General features: G+C 39.5%; 1 protein-coding gene and 1 pseudogene across 4 annotated transcripts in view; one reads left to right on the top strand and one right to left on the bottom strand.

The window, feature by feature from the left end:
- Positions 1 to 13271, top strand: part of LOC307193885 (small ribosomal subunit protein eS8-like) — a 45301-nt pseudogene extending 32030 nt beyond the window's left edge. Inside the window, exon 3 of the transcript in view lies at positions 13161 to 13271. The product of the transcript in view is annotated as a small ribosomal subunit protein eS8-like (transcript). The remainder of the gene's footprint in view (positions 1 to 13160) is intronic.
- Positions 1 to 17287, bottom strand: part of CRY1 (cryptochrome circadian regulator 1) — a 93187-nt gene extending 75900 nt beyond the window's left edge. For all 3 annotated transcript variants that reach the window (XM_079937785.1, XM_079937783.1, XM_079937784.1), the window contains exon 1: positions 16718 to 17287. In XM_079937785.1, the coding sequence (XP_079793911.1) occupies positions 16718 to 16875 (158 nt within the window). In that variant the 5' untranslated portion in view covers positions 16876 to 17287. The remainder of the gene's footprint in view (positions 1 to 16717) is intronic.
- Positions 17288 to 22382: the final 5095 nt, after the last annotated feature.

Raw genomic sequence — 22382 nt, 5'->3', positions numbered from 1 at the left:
GTATTTCCCTTTCATTCAATCTTTCCTTTCTATTCCCATTATATCATCCAAAATTATGACCCTCACTACAAAAAATAATAACATTAAATCCTATAACAAAAAAGGTATTTTAACCCCCAAATTAGAATCTGACCACTCATCATATGTTAATAACAGTAAAAAGATTGGCCAGTACATACACACTATAGCACAGTAGTTTAATATTAAGTCATTGTATTTATAGCCTTTTAATTCCTGCCGGCTTATATCACTTAAAACAGCAAAACTAGAATAAAACCACAAATGTTAAGATATTAGTTTGTTGTTATTGTTGCTACTGAGGGGAGAGAGCTGCGATAAGATAAAAATGGCAAAAATAACTAGAGTCAATAGAATCTCATTTTTAAAACTGCATTTTTCCTTCTTTCATCTCTAGGAAACTCTAATGCCCGATTAAAACAAATATGCGATCCAAACCAAATAAAAATGTCAGAATTAATTTTAAAATATCAAGTTAAAAAGAAAAGTTACAGCTTTTATATTACTAATAACTATTTTTGCTATTTCCATATAGACATCATACAATCTCTCCATAACTCCTGTGAAACATACAAAGCCATACTGACTGACTGATGGCCATGGCTAAAGTCAGCTTAAGAAAAGCAAGCTATTGCTCTGTGTTACAACCGATTATTGTTCTAATCAAACTTCTAGGCATGTCAAGAGTCAATTGTGTTATTTAAACCTGTTCATTCCAGCTGAATTTCTTATTGTAATCACATAATTACATTTTATATAAACTGATTGAATGAGTGTAAAAAGAAAACTAAATTGAATGCTTCAAAAAGGCTTGATAAATGGCAAATCACCAAAAAAGTTTCTAATTATCTGTGGATAAGATAGCTATAATAGATCAGAAGAAAAAAATGTACTAGAGGAATTCTATACTGCTTTGCTTCACAAGCGTCTTTAAGGTTTTAATCAACTTTAAAGAAAATGATAGGCAATATCATACTATGAGTGTAATTTATGCATGAAAGCCAACATGAAACTCCATCAGCAAACTCAGCAGAACAATATTCATTTAGACACTCAATCCACAAGTGTACAATGAACACCTACCCTGTGCCAGGTGCTGTTCTAAGGCAGTAGTTCTCAAACTTTTTTGGCTTTAGGACCCTTTATACTCTTAAAAATTACTGAGTAACCCCGAAGAGCTTTGTCTTATACGTAATATCAACCAACATTCATGTGAGAAATTAAAGCTGAAAAAATTTTAAAACACAAGAATACACCAGCACACATTCCATTAGCCATCATAGCCAATAATGTCATCACTTACCGTGTAGCTTTTAGAAAACTCAACTGTACAGATATGAGAAAATGACAGTAAGAAAGTCATATAATGTCTTAGTATTATTACAAAAATAGTTTGACTTCACAAATACCCTGAAAGAGTCTTGGGAACCCAAAACGTCCCTAGACCAACCAGTGAGAACTGTGTTACAGGACTGAGGAACCAATAATGAATCAACCCCTCTCTTGTGTAATTTGGTGAAGGAATAAAACAATCAATCAATCAGTCATTCAATCAATCAATCAATGATTTCAGGTAGTAATAAATGCCATGAAAAATAAAACAGGGCAAGGAGGAAGAAAGTGAAAAGTGGGAGATGCAGGGAAGGAGTAGGGGCAATGACATAGGATGGTCAGAAAAGGCCTCTCTAAGGAGAGATACTGAAGGAATGAGCCCTGTTAAGTTATAAGGGAATATAATGTTCAGGTAGAGAAGTAGAAATGCTAATACCCTGGAAGTCACTGGAGGATTCTGAGCGTGGGAATGACCTGATTTGATTAAGGTTTTTTAAAATACTACTCTGGCTTCCACATGGAAGAGACTGGGAAGGAAGTTATAAAAATGGAAGTAGAGAAGTTAGGAGGCTACTGCAGTAGTCCTGCAAGAAATGTTGGTGACTTGGATAGTATGATAGCAGTGGAAATGTGAGATTTGAATCAATATGGGAATTATTTTGAAAGAAAAGCAACAGTAATTGCTGAAGGACTAGAGATGGGGTTGTGAGGGAAAAAAAGCAATGAAGGAAAGATGGTTCTTAGGTTTTTGCAGAGCAATGAGGTGAATGTTGCCATATGTGACATAGAGAAACAGTGGGAGGTGGAGGAGAAGGAGGCAAAATTAAATTTAAGATGCTTATTTGCAATCTGAGTAAAAATACTAGATACCTAGGTCTGTAACTCAAGATAGAGGTCAGGGCAGGAAATGCATGAGGTATTCAAGTATGTGACTAGATTAAATCACCTAAGGAGTAAACGTGGATAAAGAAGAGAGACAGAGAATCCAGACCTAGAATTCCACCCTACATCAAAAGCTGTCAAATTAATGTACATTTATATGTTATTTTTTACACTTGCCTTTTTCAAATAACTAACTGCTAGTCCCAATGATATCAGATAAGAGGGCTTTTTTTTTTTTTTTTAGTATCTTCCTTTTCATATTAGGATAATCTTAGGAGCACAGAAGAGAGACAACCCTGGGGGAGGAGGAGGGATTAGGAGTAGAGGTGGTGTGTGCGTGTGTGTGTATGTGTGTGTGAGAACAGAGAGAGAGAGAGAGAGAGAGAGAGAGAGATAGAGAGAGGGAGAGAGGAAGAGAGAAAGAGAGAGAGAGAGTGAGTTGGGGGGAGGGAAAGTGTAGGAGGTAGGAGGGAGGGAGATACTGGTTTGAGAGAGGAGGAGTTCCAGAATATTTCTACAGAAGTCCTATTTAACATCCTATATTCTAATTATTTGTCCTTGAGTGGTGTGAAAGTTTCTTTATGGGCAGAAACTATGACCTTCATCTTTGTGCCTTGCAAAGTGCCTGGCAGATAACAATCTCTTAATGAACATTTACTGAATGAATAAAATGAAGGAGTGACTTACCCAAAGTCAGCCCAATTGCTACTGAACAGGAAAGCAGGGATTAGTATCTAGGTTTTAGGACAGTCAGATGTTCTAAACTCACTTCAGGCTGTCATTAAAAGGACTACACATTCGGGCCTCACCTTATCTATATATTTTATTTTCTATTTGTCATCCTGTCTGGACTACAATTCTGATGATCTACCCAAAATTCACCTTCCCTCAGCCTGTCCAGAACCTGTGCATCCAGCTTATGTCTTACCTCTCCCATAAAAACTCTCTTCACCAATCCCTCAATCATCACCCTCCTCCCCTACACCAGCCACACACACACACACACAGACACACTTTCTGTAACACCCTGATTTCTGTCCTTACAACTACATTGAAGCTGCTTTCCCAAAGTTTACCAAAGGCCTTTGTAATAGTTAAAGTATAATTTTTAAAATGGTTAAATCACGACTCTCATACAAATGTGAAATGAACTTATTAATGAATGAAGGAACCAGTAAGATGTTAAAACTGGTTCAAATGAGAATCTGACATTCAGAGATTTATATTGCCCAGTCTATAAAATTCATTTGCATGGCATGAACAGGAATAATTGCATTAGTATAGGCAGGAAATATTTGTTGTTACCAGTTTTCTAGAACGAAACTTCTGTCGCCTTTTTGCAGAGTTGTAAAACAGTCTAGTCAATCAAGGACAAAAATATATATCTCTAAATCAAAATAATATAATTCCTGGAGGGTCCTCTAGGTTCTGGAGGGTCCAATGCCCAGCATTCAGATACGCAGTAATTTCTTCTGCCCATTTCCAAGTCTCTGACAAATTTTTCCCGCGTAACTGTCAAAACTCATCCTAACCTGCCTTCTTTAGCACAATGAAGGAAAATTCTTGCCACCTTTGGTTTCCTGACTCCCTTTCTCTCTGACTGATTCTCTTCAGTCTCCTTCACCACTTCCTATTCATCTTAAATACAGTATTCTCCAAGGTACTGATGGGTCTTATTCTATCTAATATCAGCAGTCATGCTTCACCTATTAATTATATAGGAATTACTCCCATATCCACAGCTCTAATGTCTATACTCCCCGAACTTGAACTTCTATTTTCTCCATTTCCCATACTGATATCTTAGCAGCACCTCATATTCATCATGACCTAAACTACACTCACTCTTGTCATCATCTAAATATGATCTATCCCTAACTTAGTTAATGTTTAATTGTCAAAGAGGCATAAAGCATGAGAATCTTACATTTTACTCTCTCCCTCACCCTCCTCTACGTAACTGCCTTTTACAGTCACCTAAACTATCCATCGCACCTCTACAATTACCCTCTTGCATCCCTCCCCTTCCTCACAGCCATTTCCCTAATTCAAGTCTATATTATCTTTCAACTGAACTGTTGATAAAGCTTCACACTGCTATATTGTCTCTTTTCTCTATCATTCACTCAGATGCCAAAGTTATAGTTCCCTAACAGGGGTCAAAGTTTTTCTGACTTAGTCCCACTTTCTGATCCAAGTTCTTATATAATAGGCATCTGTTGTTTTAGGACATCCACCTACTTCCTACTTATTCTACTTCAGTTACTTCAGTCCAGTCAAGCTGATTCCACCCATGAGGCAAACAACTCCAGCTCAGACAATCAGGTTCATAATGACTGGTTCAGAATTGGCTCAAACAGAGCCACTGAAATGCCACAGACTTTTGCTGACACTTCTGGGGCAGAAGCAAATGCTTTTTACTATATACCTGCTATTGTTATTGCTATATTTTACCACCAGAGGACAGCCTGTCTGAAAACCCAGTGCAGAATAAGTGAAGTTTGGAGATGCAGAGAGAATTTGGCCCTTCTGAGCCCTAGCATCAACCCATGTCTGAAGCCAATTTCCCTTGGATTGTTCAGTTACACCTGCCAATAAACTGTCTTTCTGCTTAAGCTCGTCTGAGTCAGGCAACCATCTAAAGCACTGAACCAAGAGTGCTAAACAACACTGCCTATCTTTTTATGCATGACATGATTCGGTTACATCAACCTCCTCACCAGTATCAGAATACAGTGCCTCCCCTCACGTTTTTTCCTCAGTCTGGAATTTTCTTCCCTCTGGCTGGAATTCCCTTCCCTCTTTTCTCTGTTTATTAAGATCCATCTCATACTTCAATGCTTAGTTCAAATGCCTCAGTGAGGCAATCCCTGGAGGCTGGGAAAAGAAGCAGAAGACCAGATTACACAGAGATTTTAAACCATGCTATGGTTTTTTGAACCCTTACATAAGGGTAAATAAATGTTACTGAAGGATTTTAAAATAGCAAAGGACATGATCAGATTAACAATTTTAAAAGATGACTCTGGTTGTTGTGTAAAGGATGAATTAGAGGAGGGCAAGGGGAACAATGATTTGTAAACTATGAAAAATCTACACAAAAAGGATAGTGGTATGGGCTAAAGTGGCAATGGAGACAGAAGAATGTACTTCCATGATTACTTTATTTCTGAATAAATCTGTCTCTACATTGTAAACTCCCTGAGGACAGAGAATTTATCTGTTGACTACCATTTTATCCTCAGAAATTAGCAAAGTGATTGGCACACAGTAGGGACACACATTTATCTGTAGAATAAATGAATACACAATTAACCTAATATGTAAACTCTGTGAGCAACTGGGCAAATGGCAGTATTATTTATGAAGATAAGAAACACAAGAAAAGTCAGTTTGGAGTTTTTTGTTTGTTTTTGAGAAAGAGGTAAGGGAAAAGATGCACTCTGTTTTGAACAAATTGAGTTTAAGATAATATAATACATTCAAATATGGAGGGAATCTATATATAGTGGACACATATCTGGGGGTCAGGTGAGAGATCTGGGCTGCAAATACTAATTTGTGAATTCTGGGCATATAGATTGGTAACTGACTTTATGAAGAGAGAAGATTACCTAGGAATAAGGAAAAGAGGGTGGAGATTACAGACTTAAGGGGCATTTAAGGGTTGAACAGAAAAAGAGAAGTTAAGGAAGAACACTAATAGCTCTGGCAGAAAAACAAACGTAGGAGAATCCTCTAACCAAAGCAGAGGGAAGAAGAGGAATGTGTAGTCAAATGTGTCAAACAGTAAAAAGTCCAGGAATGAAAAGTTTTAAAGTATCCTTTGGATGAAAACAGTTTTGGTGGAGAAGGGGATGGGGAGTGGGTAAAACCAAATTTGGAGTGGGTTCAAGGGTGAGTAGAAGATAAAGAAATGAAGTCAGTCAGTATTTAGACACCTTGTTTAGGAAGTGTGACTATAAAGGAACTGAGAAACATAGTTTCAGGAGAGGAATGTCAAGGGTAGGTTTCGTTCCTGTTTGGTTTTTTGTTGTTGTTTGTTTATAGAATTTGGTTTTAAGCATGTGTAAATGTTGATTGGAAGCAACTTAAAAAGAGGACAGCGTTAAAGAAAAGGTGAAAGTGAATAATCAAAAATGAGCTTCACGATGAATACATATATCAAAAAATCTATCTTATAGCTTAAATATATACAATTTCAATTTGTCAATTATACCTCAATAAAGCTAACAAAGTTTATAGAGTACAGATGAAGATATTGGGATTTTTAAAGGCATTTATTTTACTTTATACAATTTTTAAAGGTTACACTCCATTTACAATTATTACAAAATATTGGCTATATTCTTCATGTTGTACAATACATCCTTGCAGCATATCTTACACCCAACAGTTTTTACCACCCACTCCCCCACCCCTCTATTATCCCTCTCCCCCTTCTCACTGGTAACCACTAGTTTGTTCTCTGTATCTGTGAGTCTGTTTCTTTTTTGTTATATTCACTAGTTTGTTGTATTTTTTAGATTCCATATATAACTGATATCATATAGTATTTTTCTTTCTCTGTCTGACTTATTTCACTTAACATAATACCCTCCATGTTTCTCCATGTTGCTGGAAACGGCAAATTTTCGCTCTTTTTTATGGCTGTATAGTATTTCATTGTGTGTGTGTGTGTGTGTGTGTGTGTGTATACACATACATATATATACACCACACACCACATCTTGTTTATCCATTTAGCTGTTGATGGACACTTAGGTTGCTTCCATATTTTGGCAATTGTAAACAATGCTGCTGTGAACATTGGGATGCATGTATCTTTTCAAATTAGAAAATCTTAAAGACACCACCAGAAAACTACTAGAGCTCATCAACGAATCTGGTAAGGTTGCAGGATACAAAATTAACACACAGAAATCTGTTGCATTTCTATACACTAACACAGAAAGATCAGAAAGAGAAATTAAAGAAACAATGGAATTTACCATCACATCAAAAAGAATAAAATACCTACGAATAAACCTACCTAAGGAGGCAAAAGGCCTGTACTCCAAAAACTATAAGATACTGATGGAAGAAATTCAAGATGACACAAACAGATGGAAAGATACACTGTGTTCTTGGATTGGAAGAATCAATATTGTTAAAATGACCATACTACCCAAGGCACTCTACAGATTCAATGCAACCCCTATCAAAATACCAATGCATTTTTCACAGAACTAGAACAAATAATTTTAAAATTTGTGTGGAAACACAAATGACCCTGAAAAGCCAAATCTTGAGAAAGAACAGAGCTGGAGGAATCATGCTCCCTGACTTCAGATGATACTACAAAGCTATAGTAATCAACACAATATAGTACTGGCACAAAACAGACACATAGATCAATGGAACAGAATAGAAAGCCCAGAAATAAACCCAGACACTTATGGTCAATTGATTTACAACAAAGGAGGCAAGAATATACAATGGAGAAAAGATACTGGTTTTGAATAGGGTAAGCAATATCTCTTTCACTGAAGTCATACAGTAGAAGGAAAGAATAAGTAAAGATGTGGATACATTTATAGATTCGGTTACGAAAATTAAGAGACTCTCATGTGACAGCATCAACTGTGTCATAAACATGTTTAAGTTTAAATATCAAAAGTAATCTCTTCATTAAAAATTATTTTTCCAAATTATGAGTTTGTTACACATTAGCATCTAAGTTAAGGGAAGTAACTGCCCCTCTCCCAAATCCTAGACTTAACAAAGAAAATTTAAAAGATAATTACCAAATGCCTACTTTGTACAAGACATGATGCTAGACATTGTGAAGAATACACAGGGCTCTTCCCCCAGATATTTCCATAGCTTTTTTCTCCTTCATTTAGGTCTCTGTTCTCACATTCTGCTTTATTTCTCTCCATTACAATTACCACCAGCTGATATGTTTGTTTTATTGTCTGTTTTTCCTCCTATACTAGAAGCTTCTCAAGGCAGGGACTTTTTCTGTTTATTCATTGTTGTATCCCCAGCACCAAGAATAGTGCCTGCCATGAATATGAACCCCAAATAAACTCTGATTAAATGAATAGTATCTTCTCTTTAGGAAGAAGAGGTGCAATCTGTTAAACAGGGGAGAAATGAATATATGAGAACTATATCAATATTTACAAATGAAAGAAGTAATTACTAAGGATGATATAAGTAGTATCAAAAAATGATATAAGAGCTCACAAAACTGTTCATCAACCAGACAAGATGTTAAAGAAAGGTATATTGGAAACGGCGTCATTTGGACTGGGCCTTAAAGAGGTGAGTAGGGTTCTGGGGTTTTGTTTATTTTTCAACATGTACAATTCAATGGTTTTTAGTATATTCACAAAGTTGTGCAACCATCACCTTCTAGAACATTTTCATCACCTCAAAAAGAAACCCCATGCCCCTTAGCTCAACTCCCACAACCCCTCCCCCACCAGACCGAAGGAGTCACTAATCTATTTTCTATCTCTACATACTTACCCGTTGAGGACATTTCATATAAATAGAATCAAATAGCATGTGGGATACTGTGACTGGCTTCTTCACTTAGTATAATGTTTTCATGTCCATCCATGTTGTAGCATGTATCAGTACCCCTTTTTATGATTGAATAATATTCCATTGTACAGATATATCATATTTTGTTTAGCCATTCATCAACAGATGGACATTTAGGTTGTTTCTACCTTTAGGTTATTATGAATAATAGTAACTCTATGGACATTCACATATAAGTTTTTGTGTCACATAACTTCAACAAGAAATAAGTGAAGGAAGGACTTGAAATACTATAAACTACTCAAATCCAAAGATGACAAATTCACGATAAAATTTTCACTGGTCTGAGAGATCAAATGGGGCAAAGTGAATTTTCATAAAGCTTAATTTATTCAAATCAAAGAACTGTCTTTTATTTTGTAACAATGTCCTTCAAACTTTTTTTTAATGTTAAAGCACTCCTTTTTTAAAAACTGAAGTATATTCGATTCACAATGTTGTATTAGTTTCTGGTGTACAGCAAAGTGATTCAGTTACATATATATTATTTTTCATATTTTTTTCATTATGATTACAGGATATTGAATATTGTTCCCTGTGCTATACAGTAGGACCTTCTTCTTTATTTTATATACAGTAGTTGGCATGTGCTAGTCTCAAACTCCCAATCCAACCCCCTCCTGCACCCCCCTCCACCTTGGCAACCACAAGTCTGTTCTCTATGTCTGTGAGTCTGTTTCTCTTTTGTAAATAAGTTCATTTGTGTCATATTTTAGCTTCCACATACAAATGATATCATATGTTATTTGTCTTTCTCTTTCTGACTTACTTTGCTTCATAGGATAACCTCTAGGTCCATCCATGTAGCTGCAAGTGACCTTATTTCATTCTTTTCTATGGCTGAGTAATATTCCAGTATATGAGTGTGTGTGTGTGTGTGTGTGTGTGTGTGTGTGTGTGTGTGTACCACATCTTCTTTATCCATTCATCTGTTAATGGAAATTTACATTGTTTCCATGTCTTGCCTACTGTAAATAGTAGAGCACCCTTCTTTTTAAATTGAAGTATAGTTGATTTACAATGTTGTGTTAGTTTCAGGTATACAGCAAAGTGATTCAGTTATAACTATATATATGTGTGTTTGTGTGTGTGTGTATAGATATGTACACACACACATATATATGTTCTTTTTCAGATTCTTTTCCCTTATAGGTTATTACAAAATATTGAGTATAGTTCTCTGTGCCATATAGTAGGTCCTTGTTCGTTATCTGTTTTATATATAGTAGTGTATATATGTTAATCCTAAACTCCTAATTTATCCTCCCCCCTTCCCCTTTGGTAACCATAAGTTTGTTTTCTATGTGTGGGGGTCTATTTCTGTTTTGCATATAAGCTCATTTGTATAATATTTTTTTTTTAGATTCCACATATAAGTGATATCATATGATATTTGTCTTTGCCAGGCTTACTTCACTTAGCGTGATAATCTTCTAGGTCCACCCATGTTGCTGCAAATGTCATTATTTCATTCTTTTTATGGCTGAGTAATATTCCAGTGTGTGTGTGTGTGTGTGTGTGTGTGTGTGTGTGTGTGTGTGTGTGTGTGTGTGTGTTTCACATCTTCTTTATCCATTCATCTGTCAATGGACATACAGGTTGTTTCCAGGTCTTGGCTATTGTAAAAGTGCTGCTACGGACATTGGGATGCATGTATCTTTTCGAATTATGGTTTTCTCCAGATATATGTCCAGGAGTGGGATTGCAGGATCATATGGTAGCTCTATTTTTAGTTTTTTAAGGAAACTCCATACGTTCTCCATAGTGGCTGTACCAATTTACAGTCCCACCAATAGTGTAGGAGGGTTCCCTTTTCTCCACACTCTCTCCGGCATTTATTGTTTGTAGAATTTTTGATGATGGCCATTCTGACTGGTGTGAGGTGATACCTCATTGTAGTTTTGATTTGCATTTATCTAATAATTAGCAATGATGAGCATCTTTTCATGTGCCTTTGGCCATCTGTATGCCTTCTTTGGAGAAATGTCTATTTAGATCTGCTGCCCATTTTTTGATTGGACTGTTTGTTTTTTCTGATATTGAGCTGTATGAGCTGTTTGTATATTTTAGAGATAAATTCCCTGTCGGTCACATCATTTGCAAATATTTTCTCCCATTCTGTAGGTTGTCTTTTTGTTTTCTTTCTGGTTTCCTTTGCTGTGCAAAAGATTTTAAGTTTAATTAGGTCCCATTTGTTTATTTTTGTTTTTATTTCCATTACTCTGGGAGTCACATCCAAAAAGATATTACTACGATTTGTGTCAAAGAGTGTTCTGCCTATGTTTTCCTCTCAGAGTTTTATGATATCCAATTTTACATTTAGGTCTTTAATGCATTTTGAGTTTATTTTTGTGTATGGTGTTAAAGAATGTTCTAATTTCATTCTTTTACATGTAGCTGTCCTGTCTTCTCAGCACCGGTTATTGAAGAGACTGTCTTTTCTCCATTACACGTTACTGCCTCCTTTATTGTAGAGTAATTGACCATAGGTGTGTGGGTTTATTTATGGGCTTTCTACCTGTTCCATTGATCTATACTTCTGTTTTTGAGCCAGTACCATACTGTTTTGATTACTGTTGCTTTGTAGTATAGTCTGAAGTCAGGGAGCATGATTCCTCCAGCTCCATTTTTCTTTCTCAAGATTGCTTTGGCTATTCGCAGTCTTTTTTGTTTCCATACGAATTTAAAAAATTTTTGTTCTAGTTCTGTGAAAAATGCCATTGGTACTTTGATCTGTAGAGTGACTTGGGTAGTATAGTCATTTTGACAATATTGATTCTTTCAATCCAAGAATACAGTACATCTTTCCATTTGTTTGTGTCATCTTCAATTTCTTTCATCAGGGTCTTACAGTTTTTGGAGTACAGGTCTTTTGCCTCCTTAGGTCAATTTATTCCTAGGTATTTTATTCTTTTTGATGTGATGGTGAATTCAATTGTTTCCTTAATTTCTCTTTCTGATCTTTCACTGTTACCATATAGAAATGCAACAGATTTCTGCATATTAATTTTGTATCCTGCAACTTTACCAAATTCATTGATAAGCTCTAGTATTTTTCTGGTGGCATCTTCCAGGATTTTCTATGTATAGTATCATGTCATCCACAAACAGTGACAGTTTTACTTATTCTGTCCCAATTTGGCTCCCTTTTATTTCTTTTTTCCCCTCTGATCACCGTGGCTAGGACTTCCAAAACCACGTTGAATAAAAGTGGCAAGAGTGGACATCCTTGTCTTTTTCCTAATCTTAGAGGAAATGTTTTCAGCTTTTCATTGATTATGTTAGCTGTGGGTCTGTCATATACGGCCTTTAGTATGTTGAGGTATATTCCCTCTATGCCCACTTTCTGGAGAGTTTTTATCATAACTGGATGTTGAATTTTATCAAAAGCTTTTCCTGCATCTACAGAGATGATCATATGGATTTTATTCTTCAATTTGTTGATGTGGTGTATCATACTGATTGATTTGTGGATACTGAAAAATCTGTGCATCCCTGGGATAAATCTCACTTGATCATGATGTATGATCCTTTTAATGTACGACTGGATTCAGTTTGCTAGTATTTTGTTGAGGACTTTTGCATCTATGTTCATCAGTGATATTGGCCTGTAATTTTTTTTTGTGTGTGGTATCTTTTTCTGATTTTGGTATTAGGGTGATGGTGGCCTCATAGAATGCGTTTGGAAGTGTTCCTTCCTCTGCAGTTTTTTGGAATAGTTTCAGAAAGACAGGTGTTAACTCTTCTCTAAATGTTTGGTGGAATTCACCTGTGAAGCCATCTAGTCCTGGACTTTTGTTTGTTGGGAGCTATTTAATCACCGATTGAATTTCAGTACTTGTAATTGGTCTGTTCATATTTTCTATTTCTTCCTGGTTCAGTCTTAGGAGATTGCACCTTACTAAGAATTTGTTCATTTCTTCTAGGTTGTCCATTTTATTGGCATATAGTTGGTTGTAGTAGTCTCTTATGGTCCTCTGTATTTCTGTGGTGTCCATTGTAACTTCTCCTTTTTCATTTCTAATTTTATTCATTTGGGTCCTCTCCCTTTTTTTTCCTGATGAGTCTGGCTAAAGGTTCATTAATTTTATCTTGTCAAAGAACCCAGCTTTTAGTTTCATTGAGCTTTTCTACTGTTTTCTTAGTCTCTATTTCATTTATTTTTGCTCTGATCTTTATGATTTCATCCCTTCTGCTAACTTTGGGTTTTGTTTGTTCTTCTTTCTCTAGTTGCTTAAATGAAATGATGGCAACATCAAAAGGTGGTTCTGTTAATTTACTTAGGCAAAATAAATTTTTAAAAATTTGTTTTTCTGTTAAATCCAAAAATCTAGGAAATACTGTTGATTAAAGGAAATGGCACAAAGGAAAGAAGACAGAAACCCACAAGACAGCCTGAATGCCAAGCTAAGGAATTTGCACCTTATTCTATGGTCAATGAGTAAATTAATAAAGTTGTTTAAACATAAAATTATTGACTCCTGGAAGTCACTTCATTAACAAACATTAACTGAGTTACTACTATATGAAAAGCACTGTAGTTGGTGCTATGAGAACAAATTAAATAAAATCTCTCCCTCCTTTTTATAACAGACTTCAGTGGAAAACTGTCTCTCTTCATTATTTACATCTTTATCTGTTACTCATCAAGGGCAATATTTAGTAGTTAAAAAAATCCGTTTTAAAAAGGAAAATATGGGACTATTCCTATTATGCTTACAAGTTTTATTTCACTCATTATTTAACAATGTGAGTTGTTGGATGTACAAAGTAAAGCAATATATAACCCCTAATCTACAGAATTTTATAGTTTAGGTTTTATAAACTTATAAAGTACTCTAGAAGAAACTGACTGTAGGCATTTAACTAGATATTATTTACCTAGGACTTCCAATTTAAGAGCAAACAGCAAATAAGCACTTACTACTACCACTCACATTTTAAGCATTTAACTTTTTTTTTTTTTTTTTTTTTTTTTCAGTACGCGGGCCTCTCATTGTTGTGGCCTCTCCCATTGTGGAGCACAGGCTCCGGACGCACAGGCTCCTCGGCATGTGGGATCTTCCCGGACCGGGGCACGAACCCGTGTCCCCTGCATCGGCAGGCGGACTCTCAACCACTGCGTCACCAGGGAAGCCCGCATTTAACATTTTTAAACTAATTTAATCCTCCTAACAATCTTATGAAGAGGGAATCATTACTATATTGTTAAGATATTAATAGATTAAAATATATAACATTTATTATCTTTTTCCAGAATCAACTTTGACACCAATTCTGCTAAGGAAAGTGTTTTATATAGAGTTGCTATATAATTCCCATCAGTACACAAACATGCTGTAATTTCTCCCATCTTACAAAAAATCCTCTCTTGACTTCATGTTCTCCTCCAGGAACTACACCATTTCTCTGATCCCCCTAGAGGAAAACTTCTTAGAAGAGCTAGTTAGGGCTTCCCTGGTGGCGCAGTGGTTGGGAGTCCACCTGCCGATGCAGGGCACACGGGTTCGTGCCCCAGTCCGGGAAGATCCCACATGCTGCGGAGCGGCTGGGCCTGTGCGCCATGGCCGCTGAGCCTGCGCGTCCGGAGCCTGTGCTCGGCAACGGGAGAGGCCACAACAGTGAGAGGCCCGCGTACCGCAAAAAAAAAAAAAAAAAAAAAAAGAGCTAGCCATTCCCAAAAGGCTTTTGTCTCCGACACTACTGGAACCACTTTAGTCATGATTATGAATGATCTCAAATGCTAAATATGATTTTTAATTTTCAGTCCTCATCTCACTTGACCAGCAACTTGACAAAGGTAAAACACTTTCTTTGAAACACTCTCTCTCCTTCTTTACTTGGCTTCCAAGACACCATACTCTTCTGGGTTTTCTTATCTTCCTAGATGTTCCTTCTCAAATTCCTATGCTGGTTCTTCCACAGGTCCACAATTTCAACACATTTGAGTACCCAAGGCTCAGTTCTTGGACCGCCTCTCTTCTCTATATACACTCATTTTCTTAATGTTCTCATATAGTCTCATGGCTCTACCAGAATGTGCTTCAACAAGACAGGGATTTTTTAGCTATTTTGTTTATACTGAATGCCCTACACCTAAAAGTGTCTGACATGTAGTACATGCATGCCATATACCTGTTCAATGACTGAATGGATTAATAAATGGCTTTAAAAGGTACCTATAAAGTGATGACTCTCCAGTTTATACCTCCTGCCTGGATCTCTGTCCTTAACTCCAGATATATCCAACTACCTATCTGCTATCTCTACCTGGATGTGTAATAAACATTTCAAACTTAACCAAGTTCAAAAGAGAACTCAAATCACCCTCTCAATGGCTTCTTCAACTGACCACTTAGCAAAGAGCAGTTCTATCCTTCTAGTTTCTCAAGTCAAATTTTGAAATCATTCCTAATTCCTTCTCTTTCTCTCACACCATATATCCAATCTGTCAATAAATTCTGTGAATCCTGCCTTCAAAATATACTCAGCACTTGACTACTTGTCACCACGTCCACCACAATCACTATGGTCCAAGTCATTATCATATCTCACCTGGATGAATGCAATGGACTCCTAACTGGTCTTACTGCTTTTTGTCCACCTCCATCCCACAATCTGAGTCTGTCCTCAGAACCGCAGCCAGAGAAGTTTTTTAAAAACTTACGTCAAATCACATCACTTCTCTGCTCATAATCCTACAATTATTCCCACTTTGCTGTGAGTAAAAGCCCAAATCGTGACAACTGCCTATAAAGCTCTACTCAATCTGGCCCTATTACATCTCTGACCTCATCTACTACTTTTCCTCTCACTTATTCTGCTCCAGCCATATTGGTTTCTTCTGTTGTTCCTTCCAAAGGTTAAGCATATTTCCAACTCAGGTTCTTTTCTCTTACTGTTCCTTCTCCCTGGAATGCTTTTCCCTAGATATCTGTAATCCATTACTTGCTTCATCATCTTGCTCAACTGTGACTTTCTCTGAGTTTTTCCCTATCACCATATTTTAAACTGCTACTCCAACCCCGACCCCTTGTATTTTTCATCCCTTTTATCTCTATTTCTGCAAATCCTTTATCGCCACTAAATACTATATGCTTTCTGGGACATGTGCTTGAAAAGCACAAGAAGTTCTATCTGTTTCATTCACTACCGTATCCCTAGTGTTTAAAGCAGTGCCTGGTATACAGTAGGTGATCAATAATCTGTTGAAAGAACGGTTTCATTTCCACCAGGGGGCCTAACAATCCTCTAGCCTGGCGTTTCAGGAAAAGATCATAAAGCTTCTCTACGATTTCTTCCAGTGCTCTGAATCCTAGAAGGATTATACATTGCCTAGAAAGAAAAACTGTGCTTGTCTAGTCAACCACAAGGAGGAGTGGAGAGGGAGAGCCGAGCAAAGAGAAATGTTTCCCTTGCTTTGCCTGTGGCAACCTCATGGTGGAAGAAAACCGGATTTGGAGGCGACTCTACTGAATGATTTTCTCCATACTATGAGTTAACTAGACACACACAAACGTAAACATTAAAAACCGCAATCCCTTCAAACGCCACAAAGAGGCCAAGGAAATCAACCCACGGGCCACTGAGAACTGGACGGGTGTTTCTTTAACTCCAGCACTAAGCACTCCATAAATCCACGGTAAGAGTTCCCATTAGTGCAGAGCCACGGAACTCACACCTTAAGGCCAAGGTGTTCCAGGCTGCCAGCACAGCACTCTCTGTCCAGAGGACTATTAAATCCGTTCTATTTAATACTTAAAGCACCTGCAGTAATTAAAACGGCATAGGCAAGCCGGTGCCAGGTCTAAATTCTCAGGTCTGGCCGATCGCATGTGAAGTCTTGATTCAGCAAACAGCGAAACCAATTTCCCACGGGATTTTGACTCACCGCCACCTGTTGATGCCAACATTGGAGGAGCCGGCGAACCAGGGGTCGAGGATGTAGACGCAGCGGATGGTGTCGGCGCCCTGAATACACTCCTTCAGGGCAGGATTGTCGTGAAGCCGAAGCCCCTTTCGGAACCAGTGCACAGCATTCACCCCCATCCCGGGGACGCGGCGGGTGGCGGGGAGCCGCCGAGCTCCTCCGCGGAGAAATTCAGGGCAGGGGCGTCCGGCTCATAACCGACACCTCCGGTCGCAGGAGAATCGCCGCACCCAAGGAGTGAGGAAAGGGCGGCAGAGGGGAGGGAAGGAAAAAATGAGTCCGAGGAGGGGACGGGAGACGGAGAGGGCGCTGGCGGCGCAGCTGGAAGATGAATGGAGGTTGCCCAGTCAGCGGAGTCCGGGTATGACGCCTTTAGGAGCCGGCACCCGCCGCCACCTCCTGGACGAGACGCATAACTTCGAGGGCCCCGGACCGGCGGAGGCTGAGCAAGTTCAACAAAATCGAGCCGACACGACGGCCCGAGCGGGCGCGGGCAGCCCCAGGAGGTTCGTCACGGAAACCTAGCCCCACCGAGGCGGCCCCCGAGGAGCAGACGGCCCGCCTGAGGCGAGTCGCCGACAGGAATGAGAGAGAATTTAGCCACTGTCGGCCACGCTGCCTCTCGGCCCGGGAAAGAGGAGTGAGGACGGAGCACGGAGGCGGTGGTCGAGGCCGCTGGACGGTTGCCGGCCGGTGACCGGTCCCGAGGCTGGCCGGGTGACTCCGCCGCCACCGCCGCGTCAGCGGCCTCGGCCCCGCCCTCGGCTCCTCATTGGAGGGGGCACTCCCCACGTGACCACCGGCACCTCACGTTTCTGAAGTGTGTTTACTACAGCAGCTCTGGGGAATCTGCTTGCACTTCAGTCGCTTCTACGGGGCGACAGCTGCTCCATCTCAAAACGGTCTATCCTCGCCCAGACGCTAGACATTCTCCCTCTGCCCCTTTTCTCGGCTGACTGGTTGGTGTTGCCTGGAAGCGCCCACTGTGAGCAGAGGCCCCATGTGAGAGAAGGCTTAGCCCCGCCCTCGAGGGCCGTGAACGTCCACCGTTGGCTGAGGTTCGCCGAGACCCGGATGCGCACGGGTATGCGGGGAGCTCGCGAGCGCGCGCTCTGCTCTGGAAGGCGCGCTTGCGCTCTCGCTGCGTTCCAGTGGGAAGGAGGGCGGGGCCGGGGGTGGTTGGAGCGCGCTCCGGGATTCCTCCCGCGGGGTTCACGGAGCCCTGGAGACAGCCTGGTGTCTTCCAGGAGTCGGCGGGGCAGCCGGGCGGGGAGTGAGGGCAGGATGGGTTGGAAAGAGCAAAGTAGGAGGCTCCACGTAGACTTGGAGCCCAAACCATGTGCTTCCATCCAGCTTTAGCTGGAGACCCCAGCTCTACTTTGGAGTGTGTAGAGCTGGCGCCCTTCTTCTTGCGGCCCTCGCGGCATGGCACCCTTGCATGTGCTCTGGGGAAGAGGAGTAGCTGGCGGGTGCCAGGCATCCGTGGAATTCCTTAATATCGTCAACATGTCAGCCCTAGTTTCTTACACTTAGTGTGGTTTGCAGGGCTCTTCGTAATAGAATCTTTGCCTACCTTCCTGGGGACAATGAACTTAAGGCCATGCCATTCCTTAGACATAAAATGACCTTATATTCATTCAACAATCACTTACTGAATGAAACTGGCACTTTTCGAAGTGCTGCAGATACAAGGGAGAAAGAGACAAATATCTCAGCCCTCACAGAGTTCACAATCTGTCTCTTAACCTTTATATGTTCTATTTTTCCCTCTATAAAATGCTCTTCTTTAGAATCTGCTGCTCACTACAACCACCTTTGAGGTGGTTGTTATAGATTGAGTTGTGTACCTCTAAAATTCATATAAGCCCTAGTACCTGTGAATGTGACCTTATTTGGAAATAAGGTCTTTGCAGATGAGGTCATTAGGGGACCAAATCCAATGACTGGTATCTTAAAAAGGGGGAAATTTGGATGCAACACAGACCCACACACAGAGAGAAGGCCATGTGAAGATTGGAGTTATACTACCACAAACCGAAGACCTACTCGAAGCTAGGAGAGTGGCCTGGAACAGATCCTTCCCTAGTGCCTTCAGAGGGAGAATGGCCCTGCCAACACTTTGATTTCAGACTTCCGGCCTCCAGAACTGTGAGATGATAAATTCCTGTTGTTCTAAGCCACTCATTTTGTGGTACATCACTACAGCAGCTCTAGCAAACTAATACAGCTGTAATGTAAATTTAGTCCTCCAGTGAGCCAATATGTCTGGATAGACTTCCCTAACCCTGCTTTTGTTGCCGTAGGGAGGGCATAGCATCTTCTTTTTAGTTTCTTAACATTTAAAATTATATAGTATATGAAAACCTGTTGTTCACTATGAAGTATTAAACAGTTATTTTTATCAGTGGGGATGAGCCTCGGTTAATTACCACACCCAGGGTCCCATCACTTTTGCAGAGGATGTGGCAAACAGAGATGTGCACTCATTTGGATTGCCTCATACTCCAGGGCCTATTGTACTTGTAAAACTACAGTGTTTCTAGTTCATATTTCATTTTAGGCAGTTTGAAAGTAAGCGGATTCTGGGACTTAACCTGGTGGTCCAGTGGTTAAGACTCCGTGCTCCCAATGCAGGGGGCCTGGATTCAATTCCTGGTCAGGGAACTAGATCCTGCATGCCACAACTAAAGATCCTGCATGCCACAACTGAGACCCAGCACAGACAAATAAATAAATAAATATTAAAACAAAAACAAACGAAAAAAAGTAAGCAGATTTTGTCTAGAGACGTAAGAATTATTTTAAGCATCTAAGTGTAACAGTGGGAGGTAGAGAGAGAATATTGATTTGTGTGGAGTTGCCTTATGTTTGCCAGTTGTCCATTCAATAGATGTTTTTTTTTTAACAGACGGCTGTATGTGGGTGGGTGTATAACTTTCATTTACACATGAAAGTACTAACTTATTATGAAAATGTCAGTACTGTCAACTGTGCATTCCTCAAAGAGTAAAGGTTTTTTATGGCATGTAGGTTGTTCTTTAATATATTTTTGTAAGCATTTAATAAAAGCTATGACTTATTGATTACCAACTATATGCCAGGCACTTTATATAGGTTATTATTAACCCTCAGAATAATCTTATAAGGCAGCTTATTATTTGTGCCTTTGCAGATGAAGACGCTAAAGCTCAGAAATACAAATACGTAGAAAAACCAGATGAAAAACCAAGACTGTTTCTGAGCCCAAAGCTCTTTCCTTATCACATACCATCACTGACACCACCACTCCCTTTCTTTTTCAGAATGAGTGTATATGTATGAAGAAGGAAAGAAGGGATGGGGAGCATTGCTGGGAATCTCTTGTGAAATTCTGGTTGGCTCCTACATCCTGGTGGTAGAAAGAGTATGGGACTAAGAGGAAGACACTGGGTTATATCTGAGCTCGCCGTTAATTAGTTAATGATCTTGAGCTAGTCATCTAGGCTTTCCTGGCTTGCTTAATTCATATGTAAAATGGGGGGATTGAAATAGATTTCTAAGTTTGCTATACTATTTTAAAATTCTAGAATTCTATAAGCACAGCCCTGTCATGGGCTCAAAAATATCTATGAAGAGCCCTATTAAACGTTCTTTTAACTGCCCACAGTGTTAGAAAAATCAGTATCTCTTTGATTTCATAAGCACCCTTGATAAAACTGTGTCAGCCTCTAAATTGCAAGGCTGTGTTCTCCCTTGACCCTGTCTTGTAGAGGTGATTTTGGGCGTGTGTTATCAACACACAAATAATGAAGGAGTAGACAGTGTGATCAGCTCCCTCAGTCTTGGTGTGATGTGAATATTAGGCTAATAGTCCCTGGCTGAGTGACCCCCCCAGCACTGGAGTCTTTGGAGGGATTGAATTTAAATGTGTTAAGGGATCTTTTTTTAAATTGAAGTAACATTGGTTTATAACATTACATGAATTTCACGTGTATAATGTTATATTTTGACTTCTATATATACTACAGTGTGCTCACCACCAAAAGTTTAGTTTCCATCCATCACCATACAGTTGACCCCCTTTACCCATTTTGCCTTCCCCCAGGATCGTCATTATTTTAATGTCATTCTCATATGAATATAAAATGAACACATGTCAAAGATTTCACTAAACTTGTTAATTAATGAGGGAACCAGTACGATGTTACAATGAAATAAAAGGAGATTCCAAAGAGCAGTTATACATGTAGGCCATCAGGAATGCTAAAAGTAAATTTGCTTAATATATGCAAAACACTTCTACAGAGGCGTTGGGGGGAGGGAAATCAATTTCACTTTCACAGGAAAAATCCACTTACATGTCCATAGTTAACATTCCTTTGCATTGCATCGTTTATCTACAATTTACAGAGCTGTAAAATAGTTTAAAGATAATGACAGACAGAGAATAACTTGAAGGGTGTCCCAGACAAGAGACCTAGTGATCTTTTTTGCCCATTTCAAAGTCATTCATAATTTTTGTCACCTCCTGGAAGAGGTCTCCCCTGTCAGCCCATTCTAAAAAGGACCCCTTCTTAGTTTCTATTATAGTCCCCTGTTTACTTTCATCATAGCACCGATTGTTATCTGTATTTTTTTGGTTGTTTACTTATTTATTGTCAGGCAATCTATGCCTGCCCCAATCCCATATGCAAACTCCAGGAGGGCAGATATTTTGGTCTATCGTGTTCCTCATTATACCCTTAGCATATGCCACAGTGCCCAGTACCCAACAGACTCTCAATCAATGTTCTTCTACAGACCGTGATAACACCCAGTTGATCACATGAACGCTGTACATCATCCACATGTCAGTTATCAACTTATTGCCTCTCAGCTCCAAATTCACCTTTTGTGCTTCCTCTGTGTTAATGGAACTAAACTCTGTAAGGATTTCTCCTTCACCACTGGCACCATGTTAAACATTGCCAGTAGAGGGTGCTGGAGGGAAACTGAAAGAGGAAGGGGCTTCTCTTCCTGGTTCTGGTATGCTTGGTTTCTTTGTTGTTCCACTGATGCCGCAGGCACTTGGGGGAGGAACATACATCAGGCTCTTAGGCTCTCTGGCTCTCCGTATCCACAGGTTCCACATCCACAGATTCAACCAACTGCAGATCAAAAATATTAAAAAAAAAAAAAAAAAAAAAAAAAAAGATTCCAGAGCTTCCCTGGTGGCGCAGTGGTTGAGAGTCCGCCTGCCGATGCAGGGGACACGGGTTCGTGCCTGGGTCCGGGAAGATCCCACATGCCGCGGAGCGGCTGGGTCCGAGAGCCATGGCCGCTGAGCCTGCGTGTCCGGAGCCTGTGCTCCGCAACGGGAGAGGCCACAACAGTGAGAGGCCCGCGTACCGCAAAAAAAAAAAAAAAAAAGATTCCAGAAAGTTTCAAAAAGCTAAACTTGAATTTGCTGTGCACAGGCAACTATTTACATATAATTTACACTGTATTTATTTCTATTTACACAGCATTTACTTTGAATTGTAAGTAATTTAGAGCTGGTTTAAAGTATACAGGAGGATGTGTGTGGGTTATATGCAAATACTGCACCATTTTATAGAAGGGACTCAAGCATCTGCAGATTTTGGTATCCTGGCAGGGGGCAAATGGG

The sequence above is a fragment of the Stenella coeruleoalba genome (assembly GCF_951394435.1).
Source record: "Stenella coeruleoalba genome assembly, chromosome: 11".
Classification (NCBI taxonomy): domain Eukaryota; kingdom Metazoa; phylum Chordata; class Mammalia; order Artiodactyla; family Delphinidae; genus Stenella; species Stenella coeruleoalba.
This window is presented reverse-complemented; position numbering and strand designations above follow the sequence as displayed.